This window comes from Anomaloglossus baeobatrachus, chromosome 4 (genome assembly GCF_048569485.1).
Source record: "Anomaloglossus baeobatrachus isolate aAnoBae1 chromosome 4, aAnoBae1.hap1, whole genome shotgun sequence".
NCBI lineage: Eukaryota > Metazoa > Chordata > Amphibia > Anura > Aromobatidae > Anomaloglossus > Anomaloglossus baeobatrachus.
The window spans coordinates 293,155,520-293,170,096 of record NC_134356.1 but is presented as its reverse complement, the minus strand read 5'-3'; the positions used below and the strand labels follow the sequence as shown (position 1 = coordinate 293,170,096).

At 46.0% G+C, this 14,577-nt stretch overlaps 1 protein-coding gene and 1 long non-coding RNA gene across 2 annotated transcripts in view; one reads left to right on the top strand and one right to left on the bottom strand.

Moving 5' to 3' along the window:
- LOC142301477 (uncharacterized) overlaps positions 1–13,207 on the bottom strand; it is a 68,767-nt gene extending 55,560 nt beyond the window's left edge. Inside the window, exon 1 of the long non-coding RNA XR_012752811.1 lies at positions 13,101–13,207. This is a non-coding gene — a long non-coding RNA (uncharacterized LOC142301477). The remainder of the gene's footprint in view (positions 1–13,100) is intronic.
- KRR1 (KRR1 small subunit processome component) overlaps positions 13,202–14,577 on the top strand; it is a 61,747-nt gene continuing 60,371 nt past the window's right edge. The window contains 1 exon segment of the mRNA XM_075342478.1: positions 13,202–13,336. Coding sequence (XP_075198593.1) covers positions 13,270–13,336 — 67 coding nt within the window. The 5' untranslated portion in view covers positions 13,202–13,269.

Here is a 14,577-nt window from a genome sequence, read left to right as displayed (position 1 = left end):
TATTGGGTAACCAAGCAAAGCGCTTCGCTTGGTTACCCGATGTGTAGCTTGGTTACCAGCGTCCGCAGCTTACAGACGCCGGCTCCCTGCACATTCAGATCGTTGCTCGATCGCTGTCAAACACAGCGATGTGTGCTTCACAGCGGGAGAGCAACGAGCAAAAAATGAACCAGCACTGTGTGTAACGACGAGCGATTTCACAGTAGGGGCCAGGTCGCTGCTGTCACATACAACGAGATCGCTGATGAGGTCACTGGTGCGTCACAAAACCTGTGACTCAGCAGCGATCTCGCTATGTGAGAAGTACCGCTAAGTCAAGGGACAAGAGCCATTGTTTCATGTGAGACTGCCCAGTGCACCTAAAGTCCCAATCACACACGACTTACCAGCGATCCCGACAACGATACGACATGATAAGAATCGCTGGTAAGTCGCTGGGAGGTCGCTGGTGAGATGTCACACAGTCAGACCTTACCAACGACGCAGTAACAATGAGCGACCTGTATAACGATCTCGGCGGCGGTGGGACCCCTGTTAGGAGGTCGTTGTTAGGTATCAAACACAGCGATGCGTCCTGCCCAGCAGGAAATCGCCTTTCAAGAAAATGGTCTGGACCATTCGGCAACAACTAGCGATCTCACAGCAGGGGCCTGATCGCTGCTAGGTGTCACACATAACGAGATCGCTGGAGAGATCGTTGATACGTCACAGAAACTGTGACTCAGTAACGATCTTGTTAGCGATCTTGTTGTGTGTGACTGGGCCTTAAATGTATATTAGTTTGTAGAATGCTTGCTCATTACAGATTGCGGCCCTGAAACACATTTCCGCATAAAAAACGTACGTGTCTCACGAACCTTTTTTTCGCGTCAGTGTTCTGTTTTTTATGGGCGTTTCTCCGGTACATGTGACATTCGTGTGATGGCGTATGCTTTCCGTGTGTGCATGTGGAAAGTCCATGTATGCGTACGTGTGGTGTCTGTATGTGTTGATCTGTGTGTGTTGTAAACTGTCGTTGCTACATACCCGCTGACAGCCGACACAGACAGAGACGAGCGATGAGAATGAACTCGGGTGAACCTCACCCGACTTCATTGTCATACCACGGCTCTGTCTGTGTGTGGCGTCCTGATTATTGGACACCCGTGATGGAATCTTCGGTGACCGCTAATCCCCTGAGTACCTGAAGATAGTGGCGACATTTGCGCTGCCGTCACTCAGGTTACCCGCGGCTAGCTGGAGTCACCAACCCGACACCACAATTCACCTGTGACTTCTTCGCTGATCGCGCAGCTCACGTCAGTCACTTGGGCGACTCGCTGTCACAGGTGGAGGATCCAGTGGTGGCCGCGAGTAACCTGACTGACGTCATCAGTGATCGCGCGGCTCACCTCAGTTGCTGCTTGGAGGTGATAGAGAGCGGTCATTATGTGTGGCCGCTCCTGTCACCTTCATGTAGCAGAGCTGAGAGAGTCGTGGGACATCCATGGATTATGGCGGACCTGGATGGGTTTTTTGGTTTTATTAAATTGGTGAACGACGGTGTTTGTTTGTTTTAATTATTCTAAATAAAGGATTTTTTGAATGTGTGTTTATTTAATTTTAATAACAGGTTAATCATGGAAGTTATCTCGTGGAGATGGCTGCCATGATTAACCTAGGACTTAGTGGCAGCTATGGGCTGCTGCCATTAACTCCTTATTACCCCGATTGCCACCGCACCAGGGCAATTCGGGAAGAGCCGGGTAAAGTCCCGGGATTGTCGCATCTAATGGATGCGGCAATTCCGGGCGGCTGCTGGCTGATATTGTTAGGGTGGTGGGCTACCCATAATGTGGCACTCTCCATCCTGAGAATACCAGCTTTCAGCCGTGTGACTTTACTATAGCTGGTATGAAAAATGGGGGGGACCGCACGCCGTTTTTTTTAATTATTTATTTTTTTAACTGCACAATATAGACACGCCCACCGGATACTGTGATTGGTTGCAGTGAGACAGCTGTCACTCAGCGTGGGGGCGTGTCTGAATGCAACCAATCATAGGCACCGGTGGGCGGGGGAAGCAGAGAATAGTAGATTGAATAATGAACGGCCGGCATTTTCAAAATAATTAAAGCCGCCGTATCTTCACCACGCTGGTGATCGGGTATCTGTAAGTAATGGACAGGGGGAGATACAGACCGACCGACAAAGGGATATTGACTTACAACCACAGAAAAAAAGTTAATTTGACTTATAACCAAATAAAAAATAGATTGACCGACATCGCTCACTTAAAAACGCACACAGACGGTACGTGTAGCACACGGACATGCTACGTGTGCCGTCCGTGCAGGCACGGACCCATTGACTTTAGCGGGTCCGTGCCTGCGTGATCCCGGAGAAAAACGGACATGTCGAGCGTGTTGGAAAACGCACACACGTACAAACGACACGGACACACATTCCGTGTGTTTTTACGTGTGTGTGCCTGCTACCATAGGGTAGCATTGGTCTACGTGTCTCCGTGCCGCCAGTACGTGCAAAAACATACCAAACACGTACCGGCGACACAGATGTGTGTCGGAGGCCTGCATCAGCCCCCTGTGGAGCACTAGTCTGCATCATTTGGAGGACAATTATGCAGTCTGTTGTGTGCTAGGGAACAATGAGGGAACTGCAATGTTGATTGAGGGATATAACAAAGGGCCTGCTCCTGTCACCGGTGTGATTCTGCAGGGCTTCAGCCTAGGGAGCATGGATCCAGATAGTGGACTACAGAACTGTTCCACTGCCCAACACTATAATCCGGTCATCTAGCCATATGCCTCGCTGTGCTCGGTCAGCTTCATAAGCTTACCAGTATCTCCTCTCATTGGGTGCCCGCCAAAAGCTGGGTGCTTTTGGCTGGGGTAGTGACCGTGGAGTTGTGGAAGGTCTAATCCCTGGCAAGCCTTGAACCATCTCATATCCTTGCTCTAAAATGTACTATATGCTGTTGACTGTTGGTAACTCAATAAAGTTTTACCGCAGTGTGGTATCCTCACACTGTGTTGTTTGAGTACTGTTCTCCACATGGGGAAGGAATATGGGTGTTCAGTGGGATTAGCCCCAACCCATGCTGTCTTTTTAAAGACAGCAAGGCCAGTGGCTGAGAGCAAATACCTCCCTACAAATACCTTGGTTTCATTCATCCCAGCATATGCACACTGTATAATGTAAACCACATTGTCTCATCACAATGTGATGGCACATAGAAAGGTGAGTGACATTTGGACACAAGAAGTCATGCCTCGTATAACTATGGAGACATTCTCAAGGATACTCATATATAAACATACCAGCTAGTAACAGTTGGTGGACAACAGAAGAAATATAACAGGTGAGTATACATGTGAGTAATGGAGTCTTGGTTGTCTAATATGCTACATACTGTAAATTATGGTCGATTTTGGTAAGCGCTTTAACCAAGATTACCTTAATATTTGTGGTGCAATATGATGTGTCAGGTCCCTGAGTTTTTTAATTTGTTTCATAAAACATTGATACTCTGTCCGATTACACATTACCTCCAAGATTTATTAAAGTAAACTTACACTGCCACCTGCTGGTTATAATTCTATTAAAGGATTGTCCTTTGTTTTAAAGGCTTATATTTCGACTTTCATTCAGATGTATTCGGCGTGAAAATGTATGAGTGGTAGACAATAGTGGCTAGGTTCCTGCCCCTGAAGACACCAATCGATTCATGTAATGTAGTGTAAATGTCTTTCATCTTTAAATATTGTGTTATGTGTTATATTGTGATGTAATGTGTTCCTGTGAAATGGATTGTATTTTATTGTGACGTAGAGTGTGATAAGAATTGATAATGTGATATGTAATGTAATGTTGATGGTGTAATGTATAGTATTTACATGATAACATTTTGGAAGGAAGTTCTGCCCAGCAACAGACCGCAGGAAAAAAAAATAATTAAATGTTGGGACTAGTCCACCCTGTGAGGGGTCAGTGACAGTTCATCTTAAAAGGAGTCAGTGAAGTCCTACTGAGCTCACGTGACAGATGTCGCATGCGGTGAGTGGTTGAGTGGTTTGCCACAACCGAGTAAAGGAGACAGAAGGATAGATAGCGTGACCCTCAAGAGTGGCCGGAGACACTGGGTGTGAACAGCGTTGTAACTAGAGTCCAATCCTTGGACAGAGTGGCCACAGACTATAGGAGCCAGAGGATAGAATCTTAACATCCAGGCCCTTTAACTGACAAGGTACTGGGTTATCCTTAACTGGCATATGAGCATAGTCAACTGAGTGGTTTCATCCTGGATGTTCCGGTGTGCAAAGCTTCACTCTCGTCATTATGGGACACCTAATGACACTGGACATGGGATTGCAGGAAGGGAAGGTGGCCATCACAGTGTGTACTACAACACGAGACTGGGTTGTCATTGGCCCAGATAGATCGGCTACAACCCAGAGGGAAGTTGAACTGTGTCTCATAATGTTGTGCAAAACTGTAACATGATGTAAGATATGTTCCGGATATCTGGAATGTAAAGTTGTGAATGAGAATGACCAGTACAGTAAAGAGCTGTGATTTAAAGTGAACAGTTGTTGCATGTGTGTCGTCATTCGGTCATGGTCAGCTGACAATAGAGGCAGTATATGGCCTACATGAGTTCCCAGCCTGGAGGGCAGAGGTCCAAACGCCAAGCGAGGACCAGGTATTTAATGTAGCGTGTCGGGGCATCCGGAATCAATCCCTTGTCTACGACTACTGCCATGCACCACTACATAAACAAAACATTTTTGCCAAAAGTCTTTCAATCATGTCCAATTTAATTTTTTTGTAGGTTATAATGAATTACATATTACATTGTTTGCTAAAATTACCTTTATGGCTTATGATTTTTTTTTCATTTCATTATTATATGTGGTCCCGACAGCATTATATTTATCATGTTAACAACATGTACTACACCATGTTCCAAATTATTATGCAAATTGGATTTAAGTGTCATAGAGTATTTTTTTTTTTCTTTCAATGAAACTCATTGATGGTATTGTGTCTCAAGGTTCTTTGTATCACTGACATCAATTTCAGATACCTGTGATAATTAGTTTCCAGGTGAGCCCAATAAAAGGAAATCTGGATGTTCCACAATGTTAAGGAGGCCACAGTTTTCAAGTAACATGGGAAAGATAAAGGATCTCTCTGCTGCCGAAAAGTATCAAATAGTGCAATGCCTTGGACAAGGGATGAAAACATTAGATATTTCACGAAAACTTAAGCATGATCATCGTACTGTGAAGAGATTTGTGGCTGATTCTGAGCACATACGTGTTCGTGCTGATAAAGGCAGAATGAGGAAGGTTTCTCCCAGGCAAGTCCATTGGATTAAGAGCACAGCTGCTAAAAAGCCATTACAAACCAGCAAACAGATATTTGAAGCTGCTGGTGCCTCTGGAGTTCTTCGAACCTCAAGGTGTAAAATCCTTCAAAGGCTTGCTGTGGTGCATAAACCTACTATTCGGCCACCCCTAACCAGTGCTCACAAGCAAAAACAGTTGCAGTGGGCCCAGACATACATGAAGACTAATTTTCAAACAGTTTACTAATGAGGGTCGAGCAACCCTGCATGGTCCAGATGGATGGATTACTGGTTGGTTGGTGGATGGCCACCATGTCCCAACAAGGTTGCAACTTCAGCATTGAGGTGGAGGAGTCACGTTTTGGGCCGGAATCATGGGGAGACATCTGATAGGCCCCTTTAGGGTTCCTGAAGGTATGAAAATGACCTCTGCAAAGTATATAGAGTTTCTGACTGACAACTTTCTTCCATGGTACAAAAAGCAGAAATGTGCCTTCAGAAGCAAAATCATCTTCATGCATGACAATGCATTATCTCATGCTGCAAAGAATACCTCTGTGTTATTGGCTGCTATGGGCATAAAAGGAGATAAACTCATGGTGTGGCCACCATCTTCCCCTGGCCTCAACCCTATAGAGAACCTTTGTAGTATCATCAAGCAAAAGATATATGAGCGTGGGAGGCAGTTCACATCAAATCAGCAGCTCTGGGAGGCTATTCTGACATCATGCAAAGAAATTCAAGCAGAAACTCTCCAAAAACCTCACATGTTTAATGGATGTAAGGATTGTGAAGGTGATATCAAAGAAGGTATGTTAACATGTAACTTGGCCTGTTAGGATGTTTTGGCTTTAAATAGCTTTTTATTTCAGTGAATGTGACCTCCTAATGCTGCACATTCAACAAATGAGCATTTTCAGTTCTTTAAAACATAATAAATGTTTAGAAACTCTACTGTGCCTAATAATTTGGAACAGTGCATTTTGGAGGTTTTTTTTCATTTTGAAGATTATACTGTTATCATTGGGAGGTTTCTTCAATAAAATTCGATGTATACTCTAACGGGTGATGACTTTTAGTAAACTGACTGTCATTTGCACCGACTATATAGGAAAATCAGAGAAAAATATCAATTTGAATAATAATTTGGAACATGGTGTAAATGCTGATCAATTAAATCTCCCAGCCACAAACTTAAACAATAATTCAAAATACTTTTGACATTTTCCAAACATGAAAATGATCCATGAAACCTTATAAAAGTGAATACACAACTCGGACTTTTTGGTTTCTCCGTTGGAGAGGTATTACTAATGCATGTTCCCTGCCCCTAGTAAAATACGTACCAGCTGCCAGTTTATACTTTTCCCAGAGCTGGGCCATCCCCATTTCACATCTTGTGATGGTTGCTGTAATGGTTGCATGCTTTCAATGTAAGGGCACACTCAAACTGTCTGCTTTACCCTAGCTACCTATCAAAAATAGGGTGGACCCGATGTCTTTTTTTTGGGGGGGGGGGGGCTAAAGACAAGGCTACCCACCCTTTAGAGCCACATGAAAGGCACTAAAGGATGTAAGCTTACAGTATGCAGGGGGTGAGACATTATATATGTGTTTTACCTCTATCCATCTAATCTAGCTATCGTAGCTTTTTAAAGGGAACAGGACTCACAATTAGTTTTTAACATCTAAAAGGGAACCTGTTACCAGGTTTTTCCCTTATGAGCTGTGGCCACCACCAGCGAACTCTTGTATATAGCATTCTAGAATACTGTATATAAGAGCCCACGCTGCTGTGTAGAACGTAAAAAAAACACTTACTCAGGGGGTGGTCCGGTCCGATGGGTGTCGCTGGTTTCCAGTCCGGCACCTCCTCTCCGTAGCGAGCCCCATCCTCCTTCTTCTGAGGCCTGTGTACATGACGTGTACTATGTCATCCACACAGGCCAAAGATTTTTTATATATGTATATACATATATGAGAAACGGGTTTGTGCCGCGCTAAAGAATCACTGTATCCACGGTATTTACTTTAGATCTCTTTTTTATTACAGTTCCAACGCGTTTCAGAGACATAAACCGTCTCCTTCTTCAGGGAAAAGAAAAAATGTCATTTTTTCTTTTCCCTGAAGAAGGAGACGGTTTATGTCTCTGAAACGCGTTGGAACTGTAATAAAAAAGAGATCTAAAGTAAATACCTTGGATACAGTGATTCTTTAGCGCGGCACAAACCCGTTTCTCATATATGTATATACATATATAAAAAATCTTTACCAGGATCATCACGGGGCCGCTGCTTGGAACCACGCTGACACTCACATGCTTTACAAGGGGTTGTGACTGGCACAACCTCATCAGGTGAGTGTTTTACTCGTTATTTTCTAAACGGTTATTGCCGGATAAGACCCTATTTGCGCCTTTTGTTTCCTTATCTCTAGCATCCACACAGGCCGGCATTGATATAAATGTAAAACGTAAGCCTACACCCTCGTCACGGGACCTCATGTCTGTAGGTCCCCACACTAAATATAAAAATGTAACGAGGGTGTAGGCTTACGTTTTATGGCCATAAATACCAACAAAAACCTCATATTTTTTTGTTTGTACAGGATACAGCCAGGCCCCTTTCTGTTGGGCCTTGCATTGTAGAGTGTCTGTCCGTGCATGATACACAGTGGGGTACGGCTTGGCAGCCCGCCTGATCTAATAGAAGGGCGTCACCTAATAGGCTGCGGGTTTGTGACAGTGCCATCTGCATGTGAACAGCGCTCTATGCAAGCCACTAGTGTGCAGTTTTATCATCTAGCATTCGCCTCCCCTCCATTCCATGGAGGTGTGTGTGTGTGATCTGCTTCTCCTGCACCTGTGATACTTCCACATTAGTGGGGGTTTAGCTGTATCCTGGTAGAGCATTAGCTTTTGGCCTGGGCGATGTACACACTGCAGCCTTTAAGAGTATGAAAAAGATGTTAAAAATTCATTGCGAGTCCTGTCTGTGTAACATGCGTTTTTCTCGCACCCATTGACTAGTATTGGTGAGGTACGCAGGAACATGCAGCATGCTGTGATTTGCCCCGCAAGCTGAATTATGAAAAGGAAATACTTGCAGATGTGCTCTCCCCTACTGGTTAACATTGGTGCGAGTGCAATGTAATGTTTTCTTGCATTCCACTCACACATTTTACACGCAGATATGAGTGAACCTTAAAAATCAGTAATTTGGCGCTAGAGCAACATTTTTGTGAAAAAAAAAAAAGAAAATTTTCGATATGATGACCTAATGTTATCAAATTCTGTGTAGTACCTGTGTGTTCAAAATGCTCACTATACCCCTGGATAAATTCCTTGAGGGGTCTAGTTTCCAAAACGAGGTCACTTGTGGGGGTTTCTGCTGTTTAGGTACCTTAGGGACCCTGAAAATGCAACTTGGTGCCCACAATCTATTTCAGCCAAATTTCTATTCCAAAATTCAAATATTGCTCCTTCTGGTTCAGGCCCTCCCATTTGTCCAAACAGAGGTTTCTGACCACATGTGGGGTATCAGCGCGCTCAGAAGAAATTGGGGAATACATTTTCTCATGCTATCCCTTCTAAAATTGAATAAGTTGGAGCTAAGGCAACATTTTTAGGTAAAATGTAATTTATTTATTTCTTCATTTCACATTGTTTTAGCTCCTGTGAAGCACCTGAAGGGTTAAACTTCTTGGATGTGGTTTTCAGCAGTGTGAGGGGTGCAGTTTTTAGAATGTTTAACATGGGTTGAAGTTCAACTTAGGGGTGCTTCACACAGCGAGATCGCTGCTTAGTCACGTTTTTTGTGACGCAGCAGTGACCTCATTAGCGATCTCGCTGTGTGTGACACTGAGCAGCGATCTGTCCCCTGCTGTGAGATCGCTGCTCGTTACACACAGCCCTGGTTCGTTTTTTTATTGTTGCTCTCCCGCTGTGACGAACAGATCGCTGTGTGTGACAGCGAAAGAGCGACGAAATGAAGCGAGCAGAGAGCAGGAGCCGGCATCTGGCAGCTGCGGTAAGCTGTAACCAGGGTAAACATCGGGTAACTAAGGTGGTTACCCGATATTTACCTTCGTTACCAGCCTCCGCCGCTCTCACGCTGCCAGTGCCGGCTCCCTGCTCTCTGCACATGTAGCTGCAGTACACATCAGGTAATTAACCCGATGTGTACTGTAGCTAGGAGAGCAGGGAGCCAGCGCTAAGCAGTGTGCGCAGCTCCCTGCTCTCTGCACATGAAGCGATGTTATGATCGCTGCTGCGTCGCTGTATTTGACAGCTAAGCAGCGATCATAACAGCGACATACAAGGTCGCTGTTACGTCACAGAAAATGGTGACGTAACAGCGACGTCGTTGTCGCTGTCGCTATGTGTGAACCCAGCTTTAAACTGTAACGTTTATTAAATACTATTAAAATAATCACCTATAATACCCTATAAAGAGCACCACTAACAATAAAGTCTTGTATTAATGTCCTAAACATCTGAATTGGCGTAGCCAATATAGATAATAGCGAGACAAAAATAATGATTCCCCGTCTGCACTTAATAATAGCATAACGAGAGCTAGGGATATAGCAATGGCTAATGGAGCATGCTGCGTGCAGTGAAACCAGGACTGTGCAGTGTGCAGTCTAAGTGCCCGTGAACTGTGTGTTATGCCTACGCGTTTCCTCAATTAATTATTTTTTGCTTTCCTGATTCATCAGGGGCATTTGGGCAGCATATAATGTACAGCTAGATCAGTGGTTCCCAAACTCCAGTCCTCGTGGCCCCCAACAGGTCATGTTTTCAGGATTTCCTTAATATAGCACAGGTGATGCCTTGATAATGATTCCATCACCTGTTCAATAGTAAGGAAATCCTGAAAACATGACTTTGTTGGGTGCCATGAGGACTGGAGTTTGGGAAACACTGAGCTAGATGATTGATATGCTATTAGGGCTCATTCACATGACCGTTCCCTTTTTGCGGTCCGCAGAACACGGTCCATTTTTCTTCACAGATGCATCCGTGTGGCATCCGTGTTGCATCCATTTGGCATCCGTTCCTTTCCGTATACGGGCCGTGTGTCATCCGTGTGCCTTCCGTTTTTTTTGCGGACCGCAAACACGGAAGCAGCTAGATAGATAGAGGGATATACAAAGAGACAGATAGATAGAGGGATAAATAGAGGAATTAATGACTGAATGGAGGGATAGATAGACGGATAGCTGGAGGGATAGCTAGATAATAGATGAGAAAGACATATATAATGTCCTACCCCCCTGCATTTTGTAATCTTGCACCCTTTAGCACTAAAGGATGCTTAGCCTTGTATTTAGCCAAAAAATAAATAAATAATTTAAAAAAAAAAAAAAAAACAATGTGGGGGCCCCCCCTATTTTTTGTAGCCAGCTAGGGTAAAGCAGACGGCTGCAGCCTGCAGACCACAGCTGGCAGCTTCACCTTGGCTGGTAATCCAAAACAGAGAGCACCCCACACTGTTATTTTAAATTAAATAAATAATTTCAAACAAAACATGGGGTCCCCCCCAAATTGGATCACCAGCCAAGGTAAAGCGGACAGCTGTGTTCTGGTATCCTCAGACTAGGGAGGTCTGCGGTTTTTGGACCCTCCCCAGCCTAAGAATAGCAGGTCGCAGCCGCCCCAGAAGTGGCGCATCCATTAGATGTGCCAATCCTGGTGTTTTTCCCCTGCTCATCCAGATGCCCTGGTGCGGTGGCAAACGAGATAATATATGGGGTTGATACCAGATGTGTAATGTCACCTGGCATCAAGCCCTGGGGTTACGGATGTCACGGCGTCTATCAGATACCCGACATCATAACCCAGTCAGTAATTAAAAATAAAAATAGACAACAAACACATTTTTTTGAAAAAAACAAAAAACATTCCCTCTTTCACCAATTTATTGAAAAGAAAAAGCAAATCTGGGTCCGGCGTAATCCAATAAGGGGTTCCAACAACGATCCATACTTGCTGTCCCAGTCATTGAAGAAGAGAATGTTCCCCATTAGCTGGGAGAGCAGTGCAGTGACCTGAGCTAACATCATGAGGTCAGCTCAGGTCACTGCAGGGCATGACCAGCGCTGACTTCAGGGGGTTAGTGAGGTACATTACCTGCGATGATGGAAGCCACTGCACTCCTGATGTCAGCGCTGGTGACCGAATTCAATGACCGCCGCATTCCTAGATCTCCACCAGGAGATGTGAGTACGCGGCGGTCAGTGACTAGCGGTGATGTCAGGAGTGCAGGAGTTCATCACCGAAGGTAATAAACTTTACTAACCTCCTGACGGCAACGCTCATCATCCCTGCGGCTGCTCGCACTGCAGTGCCGACGTATGCTGACACATTGCAGTGTCGGCCTATGCTGACATTGCAGTGTGGGCATATGGGGACACATTGCAATGCCGGTATATGCTGACATTGCAGTGCGTGCATATGCGGACACATTGCAGGACACATTGCAGTGCGGGCAGCCGTGGGGCTGGCAGGGAGCGGGACACAGACTGTAAGGGCACCCAACGGAAGTCACACGGAAGTGCTTCCGTGACGCTTCCAAGGATTTTGCGAGCCCATTGACTTGTATTGAGTCACGGTCCGTTATTACGGAACAGAATAGGCCATGTTCAATAATAACGGAACGGACTTACAGCATCCAATGTGCTTTTTTGTAGGATCGGATGCACACGGAAGTGCTACTGTGGTCCATCTGATCCTACACAAAAGACATTGAAAAGATGATCCTGTCCGTGGGTCCGCAAAAAAAACAGAAATTGAACAGGACAGACGGAACAGTCATGTGAATGAGCCCTTATTAAGTGCAGATGGGGGAATCATTATTTTTGTCTCGCTATTATCTATGTTGGCTAGGCCAATTCAGATGTTTAGGACATTGATCCAAGACAGGATCTAGCTTGGCTGCCAAAAATATGTGCATTTTGTTTACATGATAAGGTATGCACAGCACGACTTTATTGTTAGTGGTGCTCTATATAGGGTATTATAGGTGATTATTTTAATAGTATTTAATAAAAGTTATATTTTAAGTTGAACTTCAACCCATGTTAAACACTGAAACACTTTCCTACTTTTTGATTGGAGATTATTTTTAGATTGGTGTCACTGGTCAGAATTGGAAAATTTGGTCTGGTCATTAAAGGGTCAGCAGTTTTTTGGCCTATAAGCTGCGGCCACCAGTGGGCTCTGATATACAACATTCTGACATGCTGTATATAAGAGCCCAGGCCGCTGTGTAGAAAGTAAAAATCACTTTTCTAATATTCACTTAAACCGGTTGCTGATGGTCATATGACCCAACTCCACCGCAGCGACCGTTTAGGTGAGTATTATAAAGTGTTTTTTTATGTTCTACACAGCGGCCTGGGCTCTTATATACATGTTAGAACGCTGTATATACGGTAAGAGCCCAGTGGTGGCCGCAGCTTATAGTCATCAAATCTGGTGACAGGTTCCCTTTAAGCGGTTAATACACTTAAATAACTGAGAATAACGTCTAAAAAAAGGTTCAAAAACATTTATAAAACAATAACAAAATATGCCTCAGGATAAAAGATGCCGCTTCATGGAAAAACTCGTTTATATTTACCGCCTCAGAAAAAAAACCCTGTGTGCACAAAGCCTCAGACTGAGCAATCAAAGACGATGTAGAAATGTGCCGGTGGAAGGGAGCGCTATGTACATGTGTATATGACTGAGCTCGGCCTACAAACCTGCTCTGCACAGCACGACATGTGGCAGGACCGGATACTGCCCAGCCTGTGCAGGATTCCTCAAATCCCGGAACCTTTCTTCCGCCCCTGCTGTTTCCTGTCGGCCGGGTTTACACGGTGCAAATATGTTCTGTGTTTAGGTCACGTGTTGTAGCCGGCGCTCGGCAGCATGGCGGAGGATTCTACATTCCCGCAGACGGCTGGTGCCAAGAAACGTCCACGGGAAACTAAACCAGGCAAGTTCACCATGAAATGAGTGCCATGTCCTGCAGCGACACTGTGGGTGACGTGCCGTTTATCGGTGTTCGGTCCTGACGGGCCGCCATTGCACCCTGCCTTTCAGTGACAGCTGGTGGTGCAGGCGCAGTTCCGTACAGTCACATGTGTCCTCTGGCTGTGCCCTGCGGTGCGGGGACCTCTCGGTGCTGCCTCCTGGACAGGCTGCAAAGCCTTCTACACACTACTCACTTTCCAGACGTAACCCACTCTTCCCTCCAAGGACTGCGCTGTCCGTGCTCTGCATGTGCAGGTGTGACACCGGTACAGGGTGCCAGATAAGTGGTTCTGGCAGATTCGGGGCTAGTGCCATGTAAGAGCTGCAGTGTGCTACAGAAGTGTGCTGGGCACAGTGCCCAATAACAGCATGCTAGTCTCCATTGTCATAACTTGTGATGTGTGGTGTCCTGGACGTTCTGTGCCTTCCCCATGTTCGTTATTAGACCCAATAGTCCTGTCGCTGCCGGTATAACTCGGCCTGTAGTCCAGGGCTGTCCTGTCCCGTCGCTGCCTGTATAACTCGGCCTGTAGTCCAGGGCTGTCCCGTCGCTGCCTGTATAACTCGGCCTGTAGTCCAGGGCTGTCCCGTCGCTGCCTGTATAACTCGGCCTGTAGTCCAGGGCTGTCCCGTCCCGTCGCTGCCTGTATAACTCGGCCTGTAGTCCAGGGCTGTCCCGTCGCTGCCTGTATAACTCGGCCTGTAGTCCAGGGCTGTCCCGTCGCTGCCTGTATAACTCTGCTTGTAGTCCAGGGCTGTCCCGTCCCGTCGCTGCCTGTATAATTCGGCCTGTAGTCCAGGGCTGTCCCGTCCCGTCGCTGCCTGTATAATTCGGCCTGTAGTCCAGGGCTGTCCCGTCCCGTCGCTGCCTGTATAACTCGGCCTGTAGTCCAGGGCTGTCCCGTCCCTGCCTGTATAACTCGGCCTGTAGTCCAGGGCTGTCCCGTCCCGTCCCTGCCTTTATAACTCTGCCTGTAGTCCAGGGCTGTCCCGTCCCGTCCCTGCCTGTATAACTCGGCCTGTAGTCCAGGGCTGTCCCGTCCCGTCCCTGCCTGTATAACTCGGCCTGTAGTCCAGGGCTGTCCCGTCCCGTCCCTGCCTGTATAACTCGGCCTGTAGTCCAGGGCTGTCCCGTCCCGTCCCTGCCTGTATAACTCGGCCTGTAGTCCAGGGCTGTCCCGTCCCGTCCCTGCCTGTATAACT